Source organism: Erigeron canadensis, chromosome 2, assembly GCF_010389155.1.
Source record: "Erigeron canadensis isolate Cc75 chromosome 2, C_canadensis_v1, whole genome shotgun sequence".
NCBI lineage: Eukaryota > Viridiplantae > Streptophyta > Magnoliopsida > Asterales > Asteraceae > Erigeron > Erigeron canadensis.
Window position 1 is genome coordinate 44,785,606 of NC_057762.1, and position 27,963 is coordinate 44,813,568.

At 33.9% G+C, this 27,963-nt stretch overlaps 3 protein-coding genes and 1 long non-coding RNA gene across 5 annotated transcripts; 1 reads left to right on the plus strand and 3 right to left on the minus strand.

Annotated features, from left to right (window-relative positions):
- Positions 1-3,452: 3,452 nt before the first annotated feature.
- LOC122589277 (broad specificity amino-acid racemase RacX) lies at positions 3,453-5,377 on the plus strand. Its single transcript, XM_043761550.1, has 2 exons — positions 3,453-4,494; positions 5,011-5,377. Exons 1-2 carry the CDS (start codon positions 3,829-3,831, stop codon positions 5,290-5,292), a joined length of 948 nt encoding a protein of 315 aa, XP_043617485.1. The 5' UTR covers positions 3,453-3,828; the 3' UTR covers positions 5,293-5,377.
- Positions 5,378-10,211: 4,834 nt separating this feature from the next.
- On the minus strand, positions 10,212-13,114 carry LOC122588715 (acyl-protein thioesterase 2-like). Its single transcript, XM_043760884.1, has 10 exons — positions 13,029-13,114; positions 12,391-12,500; positions 12,185-12,299; positions 12,017-12,053; positions 11,845-11,914; positions 11,646-11,750; positions 11,402-11,552; positions 11,227-11,309; positions 10,687-10,780; positions 10,212-10,601 (listed from the first exon to the last, which is right to left on the minus strand). The coding sequence occupies exons 2-10, from the start codon at positions 12,428-12,430 to the stop codon at positions 10,529-10,531; spliced, it is 768 nt and encodes a 255-aa protein (XP_043616819.1). The 5' UTR covers positions 12,431-12,500; positions 13,029-13,114; the 3' UTR covers positions 10,212-10,528.
- Positions 13,115-19,883: 6,769 nt separating this feature from the next.
- Positions 19,884-23,594, minus strand: LOC122586298. Of its 2 annotated transcripts, none has more exons than XR_006321946.1 (5): positions 23,508-23,594; positions 21,627-21,695; positions 21,095-21,225; positions 20,814-20,861; positions 19,884-19,916 (listed from the first exon to the last, which is right to left on the minus strand). It is a non-coding gene; the product is annotated as an uncharacterized LOC122586298 (long non-coding RNA). The 2 variants fall into 2 exon arrangements; XR_006321947.1 differs by having other exon boundaries at positions 21,095-21,525.
- A 190-nt stretch (positions 23,595-23,784) lies between these two features.
- LOC122588789 ((6-4)DNA photolyase) lies at positions 23,785-27,891 on the minus strand. The gene is made up of 14 exons (XM_043760990.1): positions 27,502-27,891; positions 26,989-27,060; positions 26,623-26,703; positions 26,332-26,511; positions 25,994-26,065; positions 25,804-25,890; positions 25,629-25,727; positions 25,473-25,556; positions 25,065-25,151; positions 24,905-24,976; positions 24,711-24,824; positions 24,529-24,616; positions 24,338-24,433; positions 23,785-24,249 (listed from the first exon to the last, which is right to left on the minus strand). Exons 1-14 carry the CDS (start codon positions 27,802-27,804, stop codon positions 24,062-24,064), a joined length of 1,623 nt encoding a protein of 540 aa, XP_043616925.1. The 5' UTR covers positions 27,805-27,891; the 3' UTR covers positions 23,785-24,061.
- Between the last annotated feature and the right edge of the window lie 72 nt (positions 27,892-27,963).

Here is a 27,963-nt window from a genome sequence, read left to right on the forward strand (position 1 = left end):
TATTGTATCATTTGTTTTTGTGTTGTTGGTATATATTGATAGTTTGGTTCTTAGGAGAGGTGAAAGGCCACATAGGGACATAAACTTCCAAAACCATTCTTCTACAAATTTGTTTGGCTTTTTGGTTCCGTGATCCCATACGGATCTCTTGACGTGTTATCTGCATATCAAATGACAACGATGCTGCAACATGAAAAGACACTAGCAAAGTGACACGCCTGAGTTTTATGCGTTTAGAAATCGTTATACCTTGTTTTAGATTGAAGAAATAAAGAAGTAAAGGCTGTCTCTTTAATAGTGGGGGACCTAAGAATAGATTTCAAGCATGAAGTTCGAAAGTATGTTATTGTTCTCTGCCAAAAGTCTCATTTCGAAAAGGCCTTTTACCCACCTCTGATAAATATAGTCATACTATTTGCGACATTGGGTATGCTTTTATGTTGTATACTGATAGTCTGATAGTGATAATTTAAAATACATAAATCATTGCTCCATGTTAAAGTTTTGTATAATAATATTTAACAATTTTATTTTCAATTATGTCCGCAGAGAAAAAGGGTAAAGCATATTCTATCCATCATTTTATTTGAAGTTTATCATTACTTAATTTTAGATGAATACACGTTACAATGTCAAATACTTCACAGGTAACTAAATTGTAGACCTTTGCGAAAACAAATACACCGGTAAACAATTTGTGGCCTTGTATATGTGTGTAACATTCTGTTGTGAACATCCCATATTTAAAGGGAGGTGATTTTTACACTAAGTAATTTATTCATCTACAGAAGTATTAACAATTGGACTATATTGTCCTCATGTGAAGTAACAATACCTTGCTCGTTTTTCAAAGTTATGAGATGTCACATGAAATTCTTCTCTTTCGTCTTTCTTGATAAAATAATAGCCATAATCAATTTCATTTTCATATTGGCATCATCAATCTCTGTTTTTCACTGTCTTTATACACATAGTCACATGGATACAGGATACATTATATGTGTATATAAATGAAGGGTTGATGCCTTGTTGGATTTTTAATGAAAAATCGTATAGAGAGGTAGCAACCACCCTCAGATTTGATTCCTCTCTCTCAACCTCATTCTTTTCGCCAATTCATTTTACTAAAACAGATTTCCCTTTCATCTAAAGCAACTAATTGATAGAACCTAACAAATAACTCTTTGGGTGTTTATCTTCTCCGATCACCGAAGACATAAAATGATAGAACATAACATATTCAACTTTGTATTTACATCAAAGCCAACCCACTCTCTTCTCTTCTTCCAAACCCCCTTTCTTTATTTGGCTTCAATCAAATTGTATTAGGAGAATGAGAGTAGGGATTTATTATGTTATTGAAAAATACAAGATGGTTAAGTGGAATTATTTCTCACTTTCTGTTTGGATTATTTGTAAACAAATCATTAAAGTGAAATGTTGGATTATTATGATTATGTTCAGTTGATTATTTGCTGGTAAGTTATATGGGTCTCTGCTTATTCTTAAGCCCATTTTTTTCCACCGCCAATTAACTTCAGTTTTAGGTTAATAGATGAGGACAATATTGTCCTTTTCACAATATTTCCGTGAATGAATAAATAAATTAAGTGTAAAAATCAGGTTCCATATTTAAATGACAAATGATACATCAAGCTAATATCCTCCTTCCTCCGCATATGAAACTAAAATATGGTATTATTTGAGAGTATTGGGTCGTTATCTCGTTATGTCATACAAGTATATATGATTCGGCTCGTATGTGGGTTTATGGTTCCTAGGGTGGCTCTATATATACGCTAATAATAAGATATATTGTTCAACAGGTATTACTAACTCAGTGAATTCTTCATTAACTTGTATATTGGATGAGGTGGGAACATGAGATGCAGTACTTGTAGTTCCTACTCCAACAGCTACCCAAAACTCTAAACTTTAGGTCTCATTTCATGAGGAAGATATTTTGGAAAGGCAAGTTAATCATACATCTACGCTAAATCCACACATATTTACAAATATCTACCATGGGACTTATATACGATTAGGGATTTTTTACAAATTTTTTATTTTATTTTATTTTATTATTCTTTTTTTTTTAAAATGGGTTTTTGTTTAAAGGAAATTAAAAAACAATAAAAAAGTTTCAAAAAATGAAAAATTAAAATTAAAAAAATAAAAAACCACACAAAAAAAGAAGAAAGAGGGAGGGAAACTAGTGTTTCTCACGGTTCTTTCAATATTTATGGTTCTCACATTAACCCTACCCTATATATATATATAAAGGAAAGTTATTTGTAGTACATGTACTTTTTATAGTAAATGTGTAACTTAACTTACACACTTCTTCTTTCTTCTTCCTTCCATCTCCGACCACCACCACCACCACCATGATCATCTCTGACCACCACCATGATCCTCCGGCGACGGCGACCATCTCCGGCGAGACTTATACATGTGTAACTAACTTACACATGTGTAAGTACAACTTTTTTTTTTAGCATTTTAGCGTTTAAAATTTCTAGGTTTTTTCCTTTGCGAGACAACCACCACCATCTCTGACCACCTAGCAAAGGTGCCTGCGCCGGCAGCAACGACGGAGCTTGTACCGTAGCACACCGCCACCATCTCTTGGATCGTCGCCCATCAAATCCATACGATTCTCATATGCGCCCCTTGACGGTTAAGTTTAGAATGGATAAGGGCCTCTGGCCCGTACAGTAAACAACCGAAAACGAACCTGATTCTCGTCGGAAAGTTAACTTACACATGTGTAAGTTGTACTTACACATGTGTAAGTTTCGCCGGAGATGGTCGCCGTCGCCGGAGTATCATGGTGGTGGTCGGAGATTATCATGGTGATGGTCGGAGATGGAAGGAAAAAGGAAGAAGAAGTGTGTAAGTTAAGTTACACATGTACTATAAAAAGTACATGTGCTACAAATAACCCACCCCTATATATATATATATATATGGGGGATGGGAATATAAGGCTGTCGGGTATCTAAGCTTAGGTGCCAGACAACCCTTATATTCCTTTTTTCCTGTATAATATATATATATATATATATATGAAAAGGGATGGAATATAAGACTGTCGGGTATCTAAGCTTAGGTGTTGAACATTCACATATTGTTTTTTTAATCCATAAAAATAATGAGGGTCAATGTATTTATTCATTAAACAATAAATAATAAAATATTAGTTATGAGGGGTTCCACACCTAAATTTAGATGCCAGACAACCTTATATTCACTTTTCCAATATGGAAAAATCAATGGATCTTTTAGAAAAAGTACTATTAGACCTTGCACCTTCCAGGCTTCCACACCCATGCATCACTATACAAGATGAATACAAAACAACAAAGTAGATGTTCCTTTTTCTTCTTGTCTGTTTTTTAGTCATTGTCTACACTTTTCTTTCCAAGTTGGAAGATAGAATGACAGTCACAAGGATTCTTTCCACATTTCATTTGTGATATTATTCTCTCGATGGTTGGTGACTAATGAAGATTTCATCAAGCCCCTCATATACACATAGTTTCTTGATATCATATTGGGTTTTAGGGGAAGATTCATCAGGAGGGTCCATGGATTGCAATAAGCTCATCTGACAAGACGATACAAGACTTTCCGAAACTTGAAGGTAGGTGGAATTTCTCTTTATTGATTTTTATTGTTATATTAAGAAAGTTCAAGAACTTTATTGTTGAATGGGATTATCTCCATGAAATCAATCTTCATCTCCATGAAATCAATCGTCATCTGTAAGACTGTTTCATAGTGAATTTTTTACGAGCTCACAACACAGTTGCAAGAGAAGGTAAAATGTCCCTCCAAACACTGAATTACCCATCACATTTGTTCAGTAAACTGAGTAAGCAAATTCTGCATAAAACAAGAATGAATCCAGTGTTGGTTGTAACCCCGCTACCAGAATGGGATAACAAACCCAGGTCTACAAAGACTTTTGGTTTAAAATCGGCTTCTGTGAGTAATCAGACTCCTACTAAAGGTTCTTTATTATGTCAGTTAAATGCTGTGGGGATAATTGGAGGCGTGTCTGCTGATGCCAGCTTGTATTTTGCAAGAAAGCTTATAACCCGAAGCAATGAGGGTAACGAAGACATAAATACCATTCCTTTTGTTCTCTGTTCAGATCCGATATTAAATAAGAGCCTTTTACACCACAACAATGTGTCACAATTGAATGAACACACCACAATTGTAGAAAGTTTGAGGCATAAAAGGCTTTTTCTTGAAAAATCAGGGGTTCGTTGTATAGTGATGCCATGTCAAATCTCACATTCATGGTATGATGAAGTTTCAAAAGGGTGTTCTATTCCTGTATTACATATGGGTGAGTGTGTTGCAAAGGAGCTTAAAGAAGCTAAATTAAAGCCATTTGAAGCTGGAAGTCCATTGCGAATTGGGGTTCTTGCCACCAATGATATCCTAAATGCAGGATTCTATCAAGATAAACTTCAGAAGGAGGTAACTAATCAAGTGTTTAACAAATCAAAATCCTCATGAGTATTTAAGACTACAAGTGACAGGAAAGAAGATTTACAACAGAGCTGACAAGATGGGTGGGTTGGGTAATGGGTCTAAACGTGTCATATTTTTGGTATGGATTGAAATGGGTCGAGTTGACACAAACATTTGGTGTCCCTCTTTTTACATAATTACTGCAAGTCTGACATAAATATGATTACATAAAAAGCGTTATTATAACAATAATCTAAATCTTTGAATAACACAAAGTAGGAGGATGAATGCATTGAAGAAATACTTAAGAAAATTTTCAAGCTGTTTCACTCGTTTAGCCCCTTCGAGCCGTTTCCATTTAGCTAGCTTTTTATTAGACTCGTCTAAGATTAAAAAACAGCTTAATCAACCTATGATAATTAAGTAAAACAGAAACCTCTGTTTTCAGATGTATTTTCTAAGCTCATACTTGAAAGAATTTCATGCGTGTATATAAGTTTACACAAAAAATTGTGAGTGCAGGGTTTTGAGGTTGTTCTGCCAGATAAAGCTACCATGGAACACACAATAGTCCCATCAATTGAAGCCATTAGCAGAAAGGATATAGTAGGAGCACAAAACCTGTTGAGAATTGCATTACAGGTGCTTCTTGTCAGGGCTGTGAATATCGTCGTTCTTGCATCGGATGATATGAGGGCACTTCTGCCACATGATGATCCCCTGTTGAAAAAATGTGTCGACCCATTGGATTCATTAGCTAGGTCAACCATCAAGTTTGCTCAATCTGCCAGTAATGGTTATTAAAGATCAAATAGCAAAAAACATTATAGAATTCTGGCATTCATATATTTGTATTGCTAAAAAAGATAAACCTTGGTACCATCTGTCATTCTTTCTCAGTAAAGCCTGAGTTACAAAGAAACATTTACTGAACAAAAGCTATTTAGATCAGACTGTAAGAGTACTACGGATACTAACAACATACTCAGATTTGTTCTTGATTAACAAAAGCAAATGAAGATCTATCCTAGAACATATGTTGGCTAGTCATACCATATATAAATCCTGAAGAGTTAAAAAGTATTGGATTCTTGGAACAACACAGTAGGTAACACAAAGTAAATCCGAGTTAGGTTGGTATACTTCGAGTATCAACATGCACAAGTGGCGTATAGAACCACGATGATTTAATAAAAATACTTAGTTAAGCCCAAGGATTCCCGCTGATCCAATCACCATAAACACGACTGATCTTGTCAACATCCCACTTAAACTCCCACCGCATCCCTTTCACCTCTTTCTCACAAGTCTTATCCACCCCTTTGCACGACAAACCCTCTGCATTACTGGATCCTCTCTTCTGCAATTCTGTGAATGGTATAAAAAATCATCACTCAACTAAAAAAAGTGAAGTGGTGCAGTTGTATAACAAAATTAGCACACTAAAACAGTCATTGGTGAGGGAGCAAAGTATATATTCTTCACCGCAACCACTTATTTTCCCAATGTCACAATCATTCCACTACATAATCTTCAACATTAAAAAGAAAAAAAAAGACTAGTCTTAAGAAAAGGAAAATGAGCTAAACTTGTCCCGTTTTGCCATTATATTTAGGAAAATGCTAAATGAAGCCTAAAAACATATGTATTCCGGTAACTGTTCATCACGTAACAAGTTTTACTTGTTTTATATGTGCTGACCAATGTATATCTTGGTACCGAGAGGGCCTACCGCATAGAACTCATGACGAGCATCATCCTCACATACTGACATACATATTGAAAGTTTCATGATAACAAATCATTCCTCCCTAAAGTTTCATATTACTATTAAAAGTTAAACATTGTAAGAAACCTAGATGAATACTCTGATATTGCTATTACTTGGCTACCCCTGATTAATATATAGATAAATAAATAAAAAAGAGAGAAAGAGACCTGAATCCCCATGAGCAAAGAAACAGTTAGAGCCATATTTGCAAGTACCAAATGAGACCCAACTGTGACACAGCCTTGTCCTCCATGGCATTCCATCCCCAATACTTATAATATTATTATTTTTATTACAAGGCTCCAGTTTTGGTTTAAAAGGACACGTGTCAGGAATCCTGGAGGATGGGGGTTTGATTAGATGATGATGATATGCTGCAGCATTGGTATTGGTAGTGTGGATGAAGCAACAACGAGAACCGTAATTGCAGCTGCCACGTTGGAATCTAAAGCACACTTCTCCTTTTTTTCTTCGGTAACCATTACTATTGGTATTGCTGAATGATGATATTTTTTGCCTTTTGGGGTTTTGTTGATGCTGCTGCTGATTGTTTTCCATCTTCTTAATAAAGAAAATGTGATTTTTCAATGCTTGCCTTTTTTTTTTTTTTCTTTTTTAATGATATGGGAAAGTACTGTAAGAAGTTTTTTTAGACGGAGGTAATATGTCCTTAAAAAACCTTTACCTTTTTACTTTCTTTGGCAAGTACTGATTGTTTTCCATATCAAGTGAATAATACTTATAAATTTGTACATTTTAACATACTTGTCCAAATTTATTTATATTGATGACGATTATTTTTGAAGTTACATATATACATGTTCCCAAAGAAAAAAACAAGATTATCTTGTGGGTTGTTACAATTTTACGAGCGCTGGTTACCCCCTAAGGTGTATTTGACAGCACCGGCTGCGCCCTCGGCTAAACTAGCTGCACCTGTTGCTGCACCTTGTGCTAAACCAAGCACCCCACTAGCTGCTCCGCCAGCTATGTCAGCTGCTCCATGTGCCATCGTCTTCACCGAGTCCCCTGTCTATATATTTCACTTTTATCTTCACTTTCAAATTTATACTCATAAACTGGTATTCCATTTAAACGATCACGTAAAGAAATATATGCCGTGAATATAATATATACCTGCTCCAAGACACCGGCACTTTGGTTGGTCGCGGCATCTCTATGCAACTGTCATGATCAAGGTGATACACCATCAAATCAAAACAGTTTATTCATATAGATACAAATATATATATATATAGCAACATATTTTCACAAATACGTCAAACAACCTTTTGTATGCTGCATCCTTTCCTACACGTCTTTCATTGTTGATTTTTGCAAACGTTCATATTATGTAACACCATTATTGGTAGGAAAAAAATTTCATTATATATAGCAAATAAATGGAGAAGATTTCTCTTGTTCAGATTTATTAATGTGTTAATTAGTTTTTGATTCAAATATAAATGACACAAGTTTATATTTTCGAATTTCTTGTAAAGAAAGCTGTTAAAAATTTGTGTTACAAGTCACATAATCATGAAACACGTACATTCTAGCTACAAGCTCAATGATTTCTATTAAGGTCGACTTTCCTAATATTCGGCAAAATGAGACACAATTAAGTACAAAGAATTAACAATAATATGACACAATTCATATAAGAATATTGGTTTGATGTATAATATATATATCATCGTTTTGTCAATATCCATGTATATATATCCTTATGGTGGTATTCCTAGCTAGATAGCTTATTGAATAGTAATATATACCTGAGATTGACCGGTGGCAGCCTGTGCGTCGAAGGTGGCTTGATTCTGTTGGCTTTCCATGTTTATATTGATGTGTCGTTGGATTGATGATCTCTCAATTATTGCAGGGTATAAGAGGGTCGGTCGCGTATTTATAGATACTTAGGAAAAAAAAGAATTATTTTAGCATATAAAATTTGCAAGGACGGGCCAAAATGCACGGTTTATACAACGGTGCCATGCCTTAAAATAAGGCACTATTAGCTAGTTAACGGAAACAATATGATAACATTAATGGCTCGTGATTCATGAAATTTAACGAGTATCAGCTACACATGTCAAATAATTAACCAGCAAACGTGTTGCTTTTGTGGCACTTGAGGTGTGTGTAAGGATAACCGATGACACTTCTTTCTCGATCTGCATTTCTATTCTATTCTATTCACGACACATGATATGTAAAGCGGAAAAGTGTTGGAATCATGTTAGTGTGACCGTCACTGATCATGTATCATTCCTGATATGATAATTGACGATAACTGAAACCCCTATGTCTAAGTAAATATATGATGGGCGTATTTACTCTTAGAGACGTAGTATAGGGTTTCCCATTAGGTGATTGTAACTAACAGGACTAATGGTACACACATTAAACACCAGAAGGGTTGAATGTGTAAATACTAAAGGGTTGAATGTGTAATTACTCTCATTATAAATAGAGGGTAATTAACCCTAAGTTTAGGTTAATCCAACACACATAATACTCTAATTTTCGTGTGTGTATTCCTCTCAAATTCGTGCATCATGGTCCAGCCGAATTACTCATCCAATTATTACTCAATCACCTTGTTATGGGAACCCGAAATCAATAGCAATTATGCTTTATGCTCTTACAGGTTCTACATGACGATTGGGGATGTTTTATCACTCGAATCGAATCATGTTTATTCCAACAAAAAGATCTTTGTTGAAGCTATAAAGAAACTCGAGCCTTTGGCTATGATGTACATAACCTAAATAAGTAACTTTTATTTTCGTGGCCATTTTTAGACTTTTTTCCCCCTCCCATCCCAGGTTACAGAAGTCGCTAAGTGTTACTAGGTCAGTCGACTAGAGAGTTGGGAGTACTCGGCCTATGCGAGGAGTACTCGGGTGGTCAAAACGCAAAGGGTGGTACTCAGAGTAATCAGTCGACTCGGGTCTACTCAACGCCCTACCTTGTAGCGAGTACTCAGAGAATACCCAGTCTACTTTGAATGTTGAAGAAGCAATAGCTTTTGGATAACTTGTATGTTGCAGATTTTCTATAATGGATCTATGTTGCAAATGATGACCCATGTTAGGACGTGTACATCTGAGTCAAAAGACCTACACTGTTTGAATAACGTGTATGGAAAAAACCTCAATTGAAAGGACAAGTTGTTACTAAACTTAAAACCCGAAAGGTCCATCTAATAATCTCGCAAAGAAATTGGCTTAAAAAGTGATCTAATATCTCAACCACTTATCGAAGTAAACAATCTTTATAGGTTCATTAATTTATTATCACCCCCAGGGCGGATCCAATGCTTTAGAGGAATGATCCAAACGTAGGGGTGATACGTTTAAGTTTTTATTAACCTTTGAGGAACGATCAATCTATCTTTCTCCTATGATATCATCGTTTACTTACCATAAGAATTCAGTGATGTCTTTTGTAGCCATGGGCATAGCTATATAGGGGTGGGGAGGGGCGTCCGACCCCCCGAAATTTTTTTTTTGCGATGTAGGGGTATATTGTTTTCGTGTAGAAAATTTTCGATATACTCGGTTTTCGACCCCCCATTTAAAAAAAAATAGAGTTACGGATTTAGATCCCGTACTATCTATTATTTGATTGACTAATCCTTTATATTGGAATGGTTGAAGAGTCAAATGGTTTGGCAATTCCTTCTGAGGGGATGAATCGAGAGAATTTTGAATTAGAGCTCTAGATTTTTGTTCATCTCTCGCCGCAATAGTATCTCGGGGTTTGCAGCGATAACTTGGTATATCTACTGAAAATTTTCAAGTTTTGCCACTATTTGTAGCGAAATAAAGCTAAAACATGAGTATACGACTATACGTCTATACCTAGTACAATCGCATCCTTTGAACATTATTTCAGCCATTGAGTTTTTCATGTAACAAAAGAAGTATGAGTAAAAGAGATGCAGGAGTAAACAACAAAAGGCCATTTTATAATCTAAAGTCAATATTACATTACAAATCTTAATGATATCCCAAAACTCGAACTGTTAAACAACAATTCCCATCTAAGAACCAATAACCCCACACCCCGAAAAGTCGAAAACCTTTATTTTATAAAAAAAAAAACAAACATACAAAACAACGTTATATTTTATATATATTGTATACCAACCAATCTCCACCGAAGCCCCTCTACATCTCTACTTATTTCTCCCAATTCAAAATCTTGTGTACGTTTTCTTGTCATTCTTCGGTTATTGTCTACCCAAATCAAGTCATTCATTTCTCATATTCCAAGCCTTGAGTTTAGCCACTGACAGACTTCTTCCATCTCTTTAGGAACTGTGTAATGACCAAGCCTGCAAAATGACACTCAACTTTAGTTACATTTCCTGTTAAGGTTTAGATCCAACAGAGGTCGTAATTGTAAATTTATTTTCATACCCTTCATAGCTTTTGAATGTAACATATCGGAAACCAGCTGAACTCATCATCTGGGAAGACCTCTCTCCATATGTGTGTGGGACTACTTCATCACCTAGAAGGCACCATTTACATATATCAGTGTAAATTAGAGGTATTAATTTTGGTCCAGTTACTTATGGGATAATTGTTCACATTATAGAACTGGTTTCTATAATGGGTCTAATGGGTAAACATGAGAAATAAGGAAACGGGTCGAATTTGTCCAAAGTGTATAACAATTTTAAAGCCTCCTACATATCATTATTATATACGTGTAGAAAATTAGATACTTAATGAGCTGATATTCTAATCAAAGTTGGCACACTAATTGTGCATAAGAAGTTCATTTTGGACAAATAATGCTTCTGGTCTACCCAGCCCCGACCTGAACCAACTTAGCCCATTTCAAAAATGACCTGTGGGAACCCACCCCATGACCCACCCACTTTCCACCTCTAACAAAGTTGGTTGATATCTGGCTAATTATGTAGAAACTAACATCAAGTTTGAAATAATTACTCTGTCCATGACACATCAAAATAGGCAGTGAAGCAGCACGTCTTGCAGCATCATTTGATCCTCCTAATCTGTTCCTCAAGTTACTGCATTCATTAATTCAACTACTTCAGCCTTATATCATGTTAAGTATCCACCAAAATGACCAAAAAAAAAGGGTTTTGTTTGTGCAACTTACCGTGCACCAGGAAGCCATCCGCTTAATCCAACTACAGCCTTTAGGTTAATCGGGTAAGGGTTTCCATTTCCGTATTTTCCTTGAGCAAAACAAGCTGCAGAGTAAAGTGCACATGCAGCACCCATGCTGAATCCTCCAATACCAAGTTTGACTGTGAATATAATAAATCGTTTCCCATTATTAGAACTTTAGATAAAGATTTTACGAAAAACAAAAGAAAACTATTCGGGCAGGGTGAAATTACCATCAGATGGCTCTGTTGATAGCAAGTTTGCTATGTGTGCAATTGACGCATCTAAACCTTCGACATCATTTGGACCATCTTCCGAAAGCTCTCCATCATCAAACCCTGTAAAGAACCCGAAGAACATGGATAAGTATCATAGCTTTACTTGAGTTAAAGAAAGTGTTATGATTTCAGCTTTTAATCATAAGATATCTACATGCAGCACAAGAGAATCCTCCAAGCACAGTCACCGGGCGGGTAGGAGCAGTTGGGCATATCCATTTAATCTGCAAATATGTAGCATTTTTCAGCTTCTATGCATACCATTTTGATAAAATATTACGAGTAAGAGCAATAAAAGAAAATAGGCTGAACATATATAGGCTTACATTTGGAAGAGGGAGGTTGTCCAATAGTTGTGACCAGCTGCAGTAATAAAAAGCATCAATATTTTGTGTTAGCCACTACTATAATACTATTGATTCAAAAAGATAAATAACTCGCAACTGAAACAGCTTCAAGAACAAGGCCCAAGATTTAACATATCATGAATTTACCTCGAACCATTATCGCCAAGACCATGCAACCAAACAATGGTTGCTTGATGCCTTGCTCTTGGTCTCACAACATAAGTCCTTCCAAATTCAACGGTTCGTCTAGCTGTTCTACTACCTAGAATTTATTCGAAACTTCTATCAAACGCTTCGGTCTACAAATTTCACCTAAACTATATATATATAAAAGAAATCGAGTTTAAGCTTACCAGAACTCATGGAACCACTTGAGTAACTCATCTTAGACATTCTCAAAATACTTGACAATAAAATGCACTAATGAAAACACACCCACTGGCTTTGTTATTACTTGTATAACCTGAAAATATGAAGAAACTGGTTTGTTGTGGCAGTGTTGATTTATAGGCAGAAAAAAAAAAAGAATAAGAACAAGTGAATATTCAAACACTAAGTATTTACATATATGTGAAACCAGCTGCCTAAACTCCAAAAAGAAAACACAATGGCATCCATGAAAAGAAAAAGCTATAAATCTTTTTCATAATGAGAAAAAAAAGCAAGAATCAAATGCAGAAAATTAAAGAGCACAAAATCAAGACACCCCACTTCAGGAAATAAGATTAAGGGCCCAAAAACATTGTTACATTGAAAAGAATCTATGCTTTCTAGTGAATGATTATAAAATTTGTTTGAAAAAAAAAGTAAAGAATATTTACTCGAAAGATGAAAAGGAACAATCCATTTTGGTAAAAAAAAACTGAACCTTTTTTTGGGTGTGTTTTCAAATGTTTAATCATTAGTTTATATAGATACCCATTATCTTAAAAGTGAAGTTTCAAGTGTCTAAAATATAATGATTAGCATACGTAACTTACAAATATCTAACCTTTAGTTTTCAAGATTTACATCAAGAACACTAACAGCCTGAAATCCAGGGTAAAAAATAAAGAGTCATAATTAGAGTTTCTGTTTATTTATATCAACGATACTCAATCCCGTTATGAATAGGTGGCATATAGTCATATAGACAATCTTATTCTTATCGAGACCTTATATAGATTTTGTTTGTTTATGTTAATTTATTTTATTTTTATTTTATTCACGTAACAGGAGCAGAATTTGTAGGCATCTTATGTGTACTTTTTTTTTTTTAATATTTAGGTTTTTAAATTTTCAAATTCCTATTGATTTTATTGCCCACTGCCACACATCTTTCTGCCGAGTTTTGGGTACATTCCCCGTGCCCATTTTTTGGAGCTACTCTAAGTATTGTCCTTTTTCTTTGTCATCATTTTTTTTTTATCTTGTTAGAAAATAATTACCTTCGAGAAAAAACAATGTGTGTTGAGAAGTCAATGTTTTTGGCTAAGGATGAAAACAGTTAGAAACAAAGTTGATTTCACACTTTCTCTCGTTTTATTTATTGCTAACCCAAATTAAGGCAAAAATTTTGATTCATGATAAATAACTAATGTTCTTGTTATTAGTATATGAAAAACTAACCAATGACAATGTTTTGACTTCATAGAATCTCTTACGGATTTGACTTTTGATTTACAACTATATTCAATGTTAATGCTTGGGGCATTATGTTTAGTTAATACATTTTTGTTGACACTTAGAAAGAATATTATGCAAAATTGAGATAATCATGAGATTATTAAGTGATTGAGACTTATCTGGACATTAATCTGGCTAGGGATTAGTAGATACTAAATAGTTCATGGGATCAGGGAGTTCCATCCAATTATTTTTTTTTTTAAGAAAAAAATATTATGCGATGTACCATTCATTTCATTGCCCTTAGTTTAACGGTTAAGAGCACACAAGAACGATGTAGGAAGGTTTTAGATGTCACATCAGTAGTATATTACTGTCTTATATCATTATTGATACAATATTTATGAGTGATTCATTTAGAAAGTATCCAAACTTGTTTTAAAAATTTGTTCTGAGGTCTCAATCGAAAACGTTCCTATTGTGTGAGACTGTGAGAGAGTAGGAAAGAAAACGAATATGTATTCCATAACCTTAAATCAAATTTCTAAACAAGTATATACTAAATTGAACACTAAGATCACCAATCCATACATTTTAGAACCAGAGTACAAACAATAAAATACCATAGACTAATAATATAGGTTATGTAACGTAATGAAGGACCAAAAATACGTTTGAAATTGAAAGATATTCTATGAACCATCCGTAAGAAAAATACCAAACGTGTGAAACTAATGGGTATGGAGAGAATTAAAATAAAATTATTAATTAAAACTTAAAGATTATATACTCGTACAATTTTGACGGTGCTCCTTTTCTCTCCTTTACGGTGGACTTCATTAGCAAGAAAAGATTATAAACTTTAAAGGTTCTTTCTTTGTTAGGTGACTTAGTTTTTTAACACATGACAACATATGCTGTTGCCACTAACTTTGTCAACTAAGTACTAACATACAAAAACTCCCGGATCTTAATTTAAAATAATGCAAGCATTAATTTGGATACTTAGGATCAACCCTATTTATAATAAGAAAATACACAGAGACAGAGTTATTATAGATAAAACCTACTTATATTTAATGCTACTCGTATAATTTAAAGCAATAAAGTGTTTTCGTAATACCAAAATATTTGCATACCAATATATATGAGTAATCAAAGAACGAGATCATTATTATCAAATGTTGATTAAGTATGGAGAATATAGGTTGTATAATAGTAATTAAAGAAGTTACAAAAACATAACTAAAGTCTAATTTCTTCTGGTAACTAGTGCAAAAAATCAACCACGAATTGCTTAAAACAAAATAACATGGTATCTACGTGGCACGTAGTAAGTTTAACTTCACAATTATAAGATATCTTATGACCCTCCTCTTTATGTTTCTACAACTAAGGTACCATTATGCAGGTGAACGATCTTACTAAATCATGAATGTAAAAATATATATATAAATTAATTATAAAGTATTCACTAGCTAGGTTCTTGTTCAAACAAAATACGAGTAAATATTAAAATAAATAAATAAAAAAATTTTAATAGAAAATCATGGTGTATTATGGGAATCTCCGTACACCAATGTATATACTTGTGCTATATGAATTTTCATATATCATTTTTATCTTGATCAAATTCTTATTTTTTTTAATAATTATTTTATAATAATTAGCTTCTTCCTCGTTAATATGAAACAAAAAGTACTAAGACGATAAGAATTCTATTATAATACATGTGAATGCATAACATTAGATGTTGAAACTAGTGAGAAAAGCCCAAAGAATCCGATTCAACCTAAATCAAAAATGGAAAAGTTACGGAATTAACTTTAGCTACATGTTATTATCTGTGAGTAATATATAGGGGTTTAATTTCCACCGACGGGGTGACCACGTGTATTTAATTTCTAGTTCTAGTTGAGAATTTATTGTAAACTCAATTAAGACAACGTAAGTTATATCATATTCATGAGTAATTCACACTTTCAAAATATATGTATATATATATATGACTCTCGTATTTTTTTTACTCTAAATTAGTGAATCTCATTAGTAGGGTAGAACTTTTTGAAGACATAAAAAGCCTTAAAGTCTTTCATTAAGATGTATTAAATAATTGTACACTTATCATAAAATTCAGAGGTGAGTTTTTAATATGAAAATGTACAATCTTCGTATGCACGAAGTCCTAAGGCATTTAGCATTTTCTTTTAATATATACGTATATAGATGCGATAACTTTTTTTTTTGGTGAATGTCAAACGCGTTAAAGAGTTGGAATATTCTATGTTTAATTAGTAGTTCATAAACTACGAATAAGAATATGTTAAATCAACACTTTTGGCATTAACTCATATCTATTTCCCAATTTAACAAAGGGGGTTCCACTTATAAACACGTTATGAGCTTAGTCGTCAAAAAGTCTTACAGCTACATTCGTTAGTTAAAGTTTAACATCTATAGTAGATGAAGTTAATAATCTTAATGTGTTACTTTATCATATCTCAAGTGGCACATCGGACCAACATTTGTTAGTTAAAGCTTTGATTTTCCAAGGTGTTTCGATATATAAAAGACATACGGTTTGTGTATGTGCAATTTTAGTTTCAATGGTGGCTGATTTGATCTCGGTGTTGGTGGATGGCGAGGCTAAATATGAGCGATTGAACGGTGAGAAAACCAAACTTAAAACCATGAATATTCAATTAAAAAAAAAAACAGATAAACCAAACATCCATACCAAAGTAAAATCCATATTGGTGGTGTAGTGTTTGGATGCATATAAAACCCGAACCAAATTATATTAAACATTACCAGTAAAGTTACACCTTCGCACTAATTTGTATACAAACTAGTAAAATTTGCCCCTCAATTGCATTATTTTATTATTATTGCGTTGAACTCTCAATCATTTAATTAAAAATAATTACGTAATTCATAATATTGTTTTAAATATACATTTATTTAAGGCCAGAGCCACATTAGGTTACTTATGCGCATTAAGAGGTTTCAATAATTTTGATTAAACTTTGTTATTGATGACGTGTAGTTATATATGTTAGTTAAAAACTTTAACATATGAAGTACATATTTACTTGAAGTCAACACCACAAACGATTCTATTAATGAATACATATATTTTATAGGTGCAATAAACCAAAAATCAAAAATGAAAAAAAAAAAAGTTTAAACGAAAGTTTTTAATATATTAGTTAAAAAAATCAAAGGAAAAAAGTGTGGGAAAAACTAAATAATAACATAATGTTTCGGATATGACGACGAAAAAGTTACAACATGTTGGTTCAAAACCCAAAGAGATAAAACTGTGAAAAACCACATTAGGTTACTTATGCGCATTACAGGGTTTCAATTATTGTGATTAGACTTTGTTATTAATAATGTGTCGTTATATATGTTAGTTAAAAAGTTTAAATGTGAAGTACTTATTTGCTCAAAGTTAACACCACAAACGATTTTAAAAGTTTATATTAACGAATACATGGATTTTATAAATGCAATAAACCAAAAATCAAAAATGAAAGGAAAAAGTTTAAATGAAAGTTTTTAATATATTAGGTAAAATATGAAAGAAAAAAAAAAGTGTGAAAAAACTAAATAGTGGTACATAATGGTTCGGGATATGACGAAAAAAAAGGTGCAATATATTGGTTGAAAACTCAAAGGGAAAAAGCTGTGAAGAAAACCACTAAAAAACCCGTGTTTAAAAACCGAAACGAAATGCGATATGGCAAAATCCGATTAGTGATTTAGTATGTGTGGTGGACGAATAGTAACGCGCCACAAAGGCAGTTACTATTCATCACGTGCACTGTTCATGACTGCATTCCTATTAATATTAAAAAAAAACGGTAGATTGATAGAAACCGTTTGATCCCATATACCGAATTGGTACCCACATAACCCCGGCAGGGATAGTGTCAAGGTAATTTAACCACTAAAATTCAATTCTGTCTGGTAAGATTCGAACCCAGGTTGCTCCTAGAAAGTGACAGCTAGTGGCCAACTCTTCTACGAAAAGTTGGTTCATTCCTATTAATATTAGGATATAATATATCCTTGAAGACAATAGATTTTTAGTTTGATCATTTTTGGTTTGAGCACACGACCTAGCCGGGGTATCCCCTGATTATTTTCGAGCCCTTTCAACATCCCCAAAATGTTATGCATGCTCAAACCTAAAACGATTACATGAACAATACCTGACAACTAGCTATCTGACCTTGTTGTAAATTGGTCAGATAATTTGACAACCCACTTTACATCACATCAAAGTTCTTATCATATGTTAACAAATATATAGGTTTAATAATTGTTCATGAAATATAAAAGAAAAGGTGTTGGCACATCAACGAGTTAACACACGTCCTAAATTTTGTACGTTTTAAACCATAATCCAATTCATTCGATCCTTCCAGTTTATCACCCAAACATTCTTTTTGCATCTAGTGTTTCTTATTGCCATAGCTAGCTGTTATTAAAGTAAGCATTGATGAGTCTGAAAGGTACAAATAGTAGTGTAAAGAAGGGACAAAAACAAACGTGTGTCGCTGCCATGAAAAGGTCGTATTTAAATGAACGAAAGGGCGTGAATATGATGCCACATACAACATGTATACAGGCATGTAGATGATTCGAAATATGTATAAAAGGGTCATATTCATTTCCTTCTGCAAGGAATATATATATATATATATATATATATATATATATATAAAGTTAAATTAGGGACTCCTTATTTTAAGGATTGTTAGGGACTCTAAGTACCTCCTTCTCCGGCCACCACCACCATGATCATCTCCGACCACCATCATGATCCTCCGGCGAAGGCGACCATCTCCGGCGAGACTTACACATGTGTAAGTAACTTACACATGTTTTAAGTACAATTTTTTTAGGTAGATCACCCATCACCGGTCACCCCCCTATGACTACTATGACCTATCACCCTCAATGACCCATCACCCCCACCAGCTTTGGTTTATGAATATCCTTAAGGGCGAAGCCCGCTCCAAATCATAATTTTTATTCAACTTACACATGTGTAAGTTGTACTTACACATGTGTAAGTCTCGCCGGAGATGAATATGACCGGAGATGTCGCTGAAGATGATCAGTGGTGATTAGATCTGATGAAAATAGACGGTCCAGATCGAGTCCCTAAAATAAGGAATCCCTAATCTTACCCACTAATTGTCCCTAAAATAAAGAGTCCCTAATCTAACCTACTAACAATCCCTAAAATAAAGGGTTGTGTATTGTAAAACAAGTATTAATGTAAAACAAATAAAAAAAGATCTTGACCTTTAGATCATGGTTAAATTGATGCACGGAAATTCACAAAATAATTGATATAGATGATTTTCTATTCACTCAAAAACACCGCGCATTAGAATAAAATAAATAAAATAATAGGTTTTAAGTAAAATAAAACAAATATTAAAGTAAAACAAATAAAATAATAGGTTTCTGTTCACTGATTACCACCGTACATCATAAAAATCATCGTGTATCAATGTGTATCAATTGTTTTATGAATCTTCGTACATCAATTTAACAATGATCTAAGATTCAAGATATTATCTTATTTGTTTTACAATAAACAATCCCTATATACTTTTTTTATATATAGCTAGTTTGATAAATGGTTAAATGTTGAAATTTTGCGCCATGCAACTGTTGCCATCAAGAATATTTGTTGTGCACGTACACACACGCGTTTTTGTATCATATTATAGTGTGCATGATGGTTACATGCACGTGTTTTCTTAGGTTTGGCACCTTATAAGATTGTGATGGGAATTTCTGAATAAATTTTATAATTTGAATCTCAACTTACCTCATGGTCCTCATTTACATTGATTCTTCTAGAATATGCTTATTAGGGGCAATGGAGTAAGCCAAACATCGACAAATTGGCAATTTTATATCCAATAAGAGCTTAACACATGTCGTCAATTTGAAGCTAAAGCTTGCCAATTTTTACCAAAACCTATGGTGTAGTGCTATATTTTTTTTTATTTTTTTTTGCCAATTCTTGTCACAAAAAAGTCAAATAAAAATAAAAAAATCTTGTACTCTTACCAATGTTTGTCACAATCGGCCAAATATAGCCGATCCAAATTATCAATTCACCTTGTCAATGTTTGTCAATACATATGCTATAATGTTGCCAAAGAGCCAATAGCCAATACTAGCCAAACCAACTTACCGATAAAACTTATCGACTACACTCTTGCCCCTTACGAGTATTAGATGACTGTAATTTCATGACATACAGTTAAAAATATACTCAGTAGTATATTGAAAATTTGAAACTACTACGTTGCATTATGGGGGGCTAAAGGGGAGCAAACCCGATTCACAGACATAGCACTTTTAAATGGGGCACAAAATTTTGAATTTTTAAATATATATCATATATAATAATGTATAATATGAAATATATATATATGTATTATAATTCCATTTAATTAGTTAATACTATAATTTTGTTATGTATATATTTTATTTTTATAACATCATTTATCATTTATAAAAAAAATTTGTTTATATATTTGGATTCGCTAGAAGTTAAGGACATTTTTTTTCCGACTCGACTTGGACATTTCAATTCTTGGGACGGTCACTGAGTTGCATAATTACAAAAATTTGCATAAAGATGGGATTCGACCTATTAATTTCCGATTGAAATGAATAACAGCATGCAACTACGTTTGCAATTTGTGTTTCGGTTGTAGTTTATTCTCATTTGATATTCATTTCCATTGTTCAATTTTGATAGACAAATCATCAAGGACTAAACATGCGACCAAGGTAGTTGCTAGTGGCATGGGTTCAAAACCAAACATGTAAAGAATGGGTTAGAGCTTTAAACATAGAAACGCTTGTCGTTTATTGACATTTCGGTTGCAGGCTTAAACGTTTTAGGTTTGTGCTTTTTATAATTAAATTATAAAACTCCATCATTTATCGCCTTTAAAAGTATGATTTAAAAAAGAGTCCAAACAAAAGCACATCATTTATCAAAGTTTGGCCGTCTCAAAAATGAGCCAAAATGAGACCCCAAAGACCCAAAGGTAGGTATTAGCACTAAGGAGGACATTAAAAAAAATTAAAAATTAAATATTAAAAAAAAAAAAAAAGGAATCTCTACCTCAATGCTGTGGGATTTAGTGACAGACAACCTTGTGCTGATGAGAGCCTGCACTTAAAGCCATTAAAAATATTCCCAGTTAGAACCGAGTTAAGTTTGATGGTCCGTATGGAGACCATAATTCCGGTTGATGATGACACATCCAACAATCTGGAAATTCAAAAAGCTAAGGAAGAATATATGCTTCATATAGGGCCAAAATGACTCGTGGGTAAGACACAGAGCAAATTAAAACAAAATACGACGTAAAATTATTTGAATCTTGAGTGTGCAGAGCATACTTGAGATGACTCTGTCCTGTAATGTCACCAGATTCTTATTCTACTACATGAAGATGGAAGCTGTTGCAATCAGTGATGTTCATTATCGTCACCGTGACAATCTGGAGGTCCTCCTGGCCCACCACTTTCAACTGTGAAGCATGAAGATGACAAGTTATCAATGTTAATCATTGAACTTTTGGATATTGTTTTTCTCGAGTTTCAAATTATTTAAGGTCGATATGAAGTAATGGTTGATTTTTCTCGAGTTCAAAACAGATGGTTTGGCCCAAACCACTCTCTGTCTGAGATATATTATTGTTTGAATCTTCGACCCATTTCAATTATGTTAAAGCACACGGGGCATGCATGTGGTTCATCTTTCTTTAGCCAAAATCAAAAAACATCATGTCCATCCTCTTTCAAAAAGATTTATAATATCTGTTAATCAGCTGTCAAACAGCACAACATAAAAACTAAAATAGTTATATGGTGTAGCAGATAAAAGATTTAGCAGTTTAACACAAAAGCACAATTGGTAGAGTTGACTCACCACCTTCTGCTGCACCAGGGCATCCAATGATCTCCGGTCATTATACAACTTGATCATGGCAGGTGATTCCTGCAGGTGATTTTTAATTTAACAACACAAGATTACATTTGCTGGGAGTGAAATGAAAATAAATCTAAAAAATATAACCCTTCAAACATGACTAAACAAAGGACAAAACAGTATAGACACAAAGTCTAAGAAATACTACGAACTAGCGTTACTAATTCCCACCCCACGAAATAGTCTCTTTTTTATCACAAGAATAAAGACTGTATTATCCCTAATTCCCTATGTGGACACATATTATGCGTTCTAAGATAACAAAGAACAATGAACCTCATCGAAAAATTAAACTTCTAAACTTTATGAAAAAAATCAATATAAGCATCAATAGCATTATAGCAAAGCGTAAAAGCATAAACATAATAAATCAACAACTTAAAGAGTAACAGCATCAGCACTTCAGCAGCGTATGCAGATAACTTTATTAAATCAACAAACTAACAGGACAATTAAAAAATATTCTATAATGACAAAGTACCACTAGTACGTTAGGCCTGGTATAAAAATCGTACCATAACAGCTACTGCGGTATTGAAACAACCATCCGGTCACTCAGATATAAAAACCAAACGAACTCCAACATTAGAGGAAAACAAAACATTATCACTTACTACGGAAAATTTCCTATTATTTCTAGAAATGCATTACATTTTCTCTATGTAGTGAGGGTTGCAGCTTTATGAGTCATAGTACAAGTGTGTTAAGCAAATAAAGAGCATGAACTGAAATGGTTTTTAGTTGAGGTAAAAGAGGTATGTCATGCCATAAAGAGTACAGGGTCTTTTTGTTCATTGATCTGTTGGATTATAAGGTAGCATGCACTTTACACAAAGGAGAGAAGTCATCATGGTAAAGGTCATGTTGGTATGGCATGAAGACATCCCCATAATGAAGACAAAATAATTGTAATCAACCCGGGAAACACTTAAGAGGCACCTAGCACTTGGTAATATTCATATCTATTGTAATTTTATGGAATTACATTGAGAAAATAATATGACAAGACATATTAATAGAACAAATTATGTTACTTTTACATACTTCCCTCTCTATACAGAAGTTTCCATTGAATTCAGATGAGAGTGTCCACAACTGCCGCCTGTCTATTTTAAACTCGATACAAAAGAGTATTAATATATGTCACCAAAAAACTTGACTTGCAGGTTGGAGTATATTCATTTCAATCAACTGCAAGTTAAGAGACTAATAATGTTGAAACTTCTGGTCATCAGAAAACTTTAAAATTACATTATACCATAATTGACACTAATCTCTACTTCTCTAGTCAATGAGAAATATATACGTAACAAAATACGGGACCATCTAACAATGATTCAGTTTGGTCATTACATAGATATCACCGGATAGATGGTCTTGCTCATTCTAAAAATAGTTCCCTGGCCGACAAAAACTTTGCATAATTCACCGTATCCAACCATTCAAGTCAATAAAATACTGGCCGTCACTAAACTTCCCCAAAACGAAATCAAACAGTCATATCACAAAAGATATCAACACGATAGCTTTATACAAATACCAGTGTAATTTAATGTGAATGATAGCAAAAAAGAAATACAAAGTTTTCAAGTAAATTAAGGTTATACAGTAGTAGTTATCCGTTATTACCAAAATCATCAACAAATTTGAAGCTCCTCCAGCTCATTGGCCGGTCACAATAGATATTATTTTATAATTATATCTTCAATTTACTTTTAAATTAAACTTCCTACCAATTAACAACACATACATCACAAACATATACATATCTAAGCAGAATAATAAATTAATAATGTTTAAATGAGATGAAAAAAAAAGTACCTGTTTCTAAAGAACTATGACGATAGATAACAACGACGGAGGTAGATGGCCGGAGAGTCACCGGCGATGGAGCAATTATGACATAATTAGATCTCTGAAAAGATCGGAAAATACGAATTTGAGAAGTCAGCCGCTTATTACAAGTCAACGAATCAAGGTGTTGAGCGGCCCATGGGCCGGTAGGTCCATCAAATCCAATATACATACAAACTCTAACTTACCACATGTTATAAATCTACGATTAAAATTATTTTGTACTATTTGTAACAAGATTAAATGAGTTTAAAGATAAAGAAGATATAGATAGTATAAGTTATAATTTAAAAAATATGGTAAACAATTTGTCAATTGATTCAGAAACATTAGATTCTAAAATCACTAGTTAGTCTAGTCCCAATACAAGTATGCATACAAACTTTTAAGGCATAAGCATGCATAGCCAAAACTTCATGATGAATCAAATTAGATGTTCATGCCAATGTATGGGTATAGGTGAGTTTGGATGATGTGAGCAAGCCGAAATGATTGAATCAAAACATTTGAGCCATGGATCATCAAATTAACTTTTGCTGTTTGAGTCTTCTAGATCCGGTCCCTTGGTTGTGGTCTAAGTTATCCACCATTTGTCTCCGTAACTTTTGCAAGTCTTCATCGCTCACCTGACCATTGTTCGTCTTGTACAGCTTGTACGCTGCAGCTATCTTGTTCTTGCATTCTTTGCTTGCAATTTCATGAGAAATTACTAAAAGCACAATGCACACGGAAAAGTATTTGAATTAGAATATGATTTGATTAGAGTAAACAAATAATGTTCATGAAATTATACTTACTTGGTTTTGGATAGTCTTTTCCTATGATACAATTTGCTTTTGTTTGAATGCTTAATGGAGCTGTCCATGGCTCGTAAATATACTCTTTGGGCATATCTGTATCGTTACAAATGACTTCAGATTCTGTGCCTAAATGGCTATATATAATATACTACTATTAACAAAAACCAGAAAAGCAAGTGAAGTTTGACCTTTTAGGACAGGAAGAAAGTGTCTGATGTATGCACCAGTAGGATCATATTTCTTCCCAAATGTTATCGGAGAATAGATACGATGATACTGACCAAAAGAATAAAAACATGGTTGTTGGTTATTTTACAAATGTTGCCATTTTGTATCTAGTGATTGATGAAGTAAGAAGTAGGGTAATCACCTGGTAGAAAAATGCTGAGCATGATAGCCATAACCAGTTTCCGTTGTTAATCGCCCAATCTGAATCCACGAGGAGTCTCTCAAAAACATCACGCCCTTTTTCCCAGTGAACAAACTGTGAACAGAGAGTTATTTAAGTTCAGTCAGTAGAAGCTATAAAAATGAGTAATCTTGTAAGATACTACAGCCATTTACCAGATCTCCCCGAGTTAGAAAGCAAGCAACAGAATGGCGAGCCAAATGGTGGATCCAACCCCATTTCCGGAGCTACAAGAACATAGATGAGCATCAACTCAAAATTACTCGATTTAGATAGTTGGAACAAGTAAAGTTGATACAAGTATTAACTATAAACCTGGACCATGATGGCATCGATCCAAGGAAACCCTGTCCGAGCATCCCTCCATGCAGCCAGCAATTCGTCATCGTTATTCCAAGGTATCTACAAAAAGTTCAATCATTTGGTAGCCGAAATGCAGCAAAGTGTAGAATAGCCACTTCTCAAACACCGATATTGAATATCTTTTACTATATTCAAGTACCTCTAGCTAAAATTTCAGTATTTTGCATAAGTTGGAATTTGATTTTTGGCCAGTCCTGCATATATTCCTAAAGGACTCCTAAATAACTCTGAAATATGTTTATCTGTCATGCATTTGTTTATCTTTTAGGAGATATATGGTAAACTACAAACATCTTTATTTTACATGAACTAGGATGATTTGCTGATGAGATGTAACCTATTAAAACCTTAAATGGTTACCTGTCTGCAAATTGCATTATTCCTCATTCGGTCGAAATTAACAGTGCCAAAACCAACAGTGTAGAAGAAGTCTCTCCATAACAGCTGTAAAAGCCAAAAGTATAAATCAAGCCACCAGATATGCAACCATTTCTTGTTAGAATCAAGTATACTGACCTGTCCACTAAGAGAAACTGGCGGAAGGGTATGGTGTTTGACCTCTTTTTCAATTTCTTTGAGGCATTGGTAAAAATACCTTGAAGATAAGCAGCCAAACTTCCATACAATAGCAAACAAATGGGATTAGAAGCCTCGGGAGACAAGAATAAAGAAATTTACAGCACTAACTTACTTTTAAGTAAGGTGATAACATTGTCGTCGCAGGCTTTAAAAATGCAGACGGATCACCATTTGGCTTCTCAAATTTGGCAACCCATTCCTGAAATTATGTAGTAATGAAGACCAAAATAGAAGGTACTTGCATTTTTGCGGATGATCATAACCAAAGAGTAGAAAGTGTAACGATCAATCAAATGTGTAACCTTATCATTAATTGATTCTCTAAGTCTCCTCAGCGCTTCAGATTCACCACCTTTAAATATAGGTGTTTCGTCCTGCAGTGTAGAGATTATTGTAAGCAGTGGAGGATATATGGTCTTTGACCACAGTATGCACTACTTGAGTACTTTCACACACACGATCCAGATATGTACTACAACTATAAAATTTTCTAGCGTTTATGTTACACTTTAAACAAAAGAAAAGAAGGAGAAGAAGCCTTGTTCGAGTTTGCATGTTAACAACTCTGAATCCTTCTAAATGTTCCGCAAGTTATATATGAAAAAAATTAAGATGTTCTCATAGATATTATTACACACACCTCTTGATTGTCTTCATATCCAAGTTGTTTAACTGTTGGAACTTCTGAAATTTCACAACTTCCAACATCCCCAACAGGAGGAAGTGTAGGGACTGTGGTAGAGAGCGAGGATGATAACCAATGAGGTTCGCCAGCAATTTTCAGAATCAATTGGCAATTCATTGGCGGTTTTCCTCCATTCTGTTCATTACATAAAACCATTTGTATCAAAAAAAGTGTAATGCTGAGTAACCAGAAAAAATGAATGTTATCTCAATGTTCATGTGTCAAATACATGTTAATGAGATATACCTTTTGGATAATTTCTGCAGGATTAAATAGTGTATGACTCACTGGAGAGAATATCTCTACGCCACTATCCAAAGCATAATTCTGTAGGTAACAATAACTCTTTCATAATCAAATTCATCAAGGAGCACATAAAGACTAAGTTTACTACCTAAAAACATGTCATTATGCAATATAATGAATTAGAGTATGGTACTGATAGTAATACATATGCAACAACAAAGGTAAATGAGGAGTATTATGCAGTTTTTTAATTTATTTTATCTTGATATGCTAAAGGTCAACTTAAAATGCCTACAGTTCCACAAACTTGCAGATACTGGGAGATGATAATACACAATTTGAAGTTCAAAAATTAAGCATACTTACCTTAACTTTACGGTCTAAAGCTTGATAATATGGATCTGTATCATACTCGAAGCAAAGCTTTTTTATGTCCCACTGCAAAGAACATAATGTATCACAGATGACTTAAAAGAAAAAACTCATCAGCGTTCCACAGTCGGCACGAAAAGAAAATTAAAATAATAATAAAGAAGAACATTAAAAAGAAAGTGTCGTAACGCTAGATCACACAGGCAGCAATGTCGAGTCTTTTACCTCTAGCTAGTCAAACGGGTTAAACAAATAGTGAAACGGGTCGAACGTGTTGAAATGGGTCGATAGTTACATTTATTTATCTCTTAATCCTAGATTCTTAGTTGCTTAAGAAGTTAAGATGCCTAGAATGAACTTTCTATCAAAGTATACAAAGCAACGAATACTGATTAGTCAAACACCTAATATATACGAGTAACTTTTATTTCGCACATTTGTCAAGTCTTTCATTGAACAAACATAAAACTATGAACACAAATTCGTAAAAATCTAAGCTGTAGTTACCTCTTTCAAACAACGAATCACAACATCGCCAGGGTCGCCATGTAGTACCAACAAACGTGAACTAATTTTCTTCAAACTACAATCCAGATCAGTTAAACTTTCGAGTAAGAACCGGATACGGTTCAACCCCGCAAATTTCGAGCCCGGTGAGAATGCGGTTGGGTCAGGCTTCATGTAATGTGGGTCAATGACAAAGACCGGGTAGACATGACTAGAGTTTTTGGCAGCGTACTCGAGGGCCGGGTTGTCGTGGATCCGAAGACCCTTCCTGAACCACATTAAAGAGTTCGACCCGGATGCCATGTTTGGATGAGATATAGATCGAGGAAGAGAAATGGGTCGGTTAAGTTTTGAGATGAAATTTTAGAGAGAGAAAGAGAGGCATATTTATATGGGTGGTTGAGAAATGGAGGGATATGTGACACGATGAGGTTTTTTAAACCGCTTTTTTAAACACGGACG

Excerpts from the sequence above, each read along its gene's own strand:
- LOC122589277 (XM_043761550.1), top strand. The coding sequence starts at position 3,829 with ATGTCCCTCCAAACACTGAATTACCCATCACATTTGTTCAGTAAACTG. Across the intron at positions 4,495-5,010 it reads AAGATAAACTTCAGAAGGAG|GGTTTTGAGGTTGTTCTGCC; the intron begins GTAACTAATCAA and ends TTGTGAGTGCAG.
- LOC122588715 (XM_043760884.1), bottom strand. The coding sequence starts at position 12,430 with ATGTCTAAGATGAGTTACTCAAGTGGTTCCATGAGTTCTG. Across the intron at positions 12,300-12,390 it reads AAGTGGTTCCATGAGTTCTG|GTAGTAGAACAGCTAGACGA; the intron begins GTAAGCTTAAAC and ends AATAAATTCTAG. Across the intron at positions 11,915-12,016 it reads ACAACCTCCCTCTTCCAAAT|ATTAAATGGATATGCCCAAC; the intron begins GTAAGCCTATAT and ends ACATATTTGCAG.
- LOC122588789 (XM_043760990.1), bottom strand. The coding sequence starts at position 27,804 with ATGGCATCCGGGTCGAACTCTTTAATGTGGTTCAGGAAGGGTCTTCGG. Across the intron at positions 24,825-24,904 it reads TTCTAACTCGGGGAGATCTG|TTTGTTCACTGGGAAAAAGG; the intron begins GTAAATGGCTGT and ends CTCTGTTCACAG. Across the intron at positions 24,434-24,528 it reads CTTTCTTCCTGTCCTAAAAG|ATATGCCCAAAGAGTATATT; the intron begins GTCAAACTTCAC and ends GTAACGATACAG.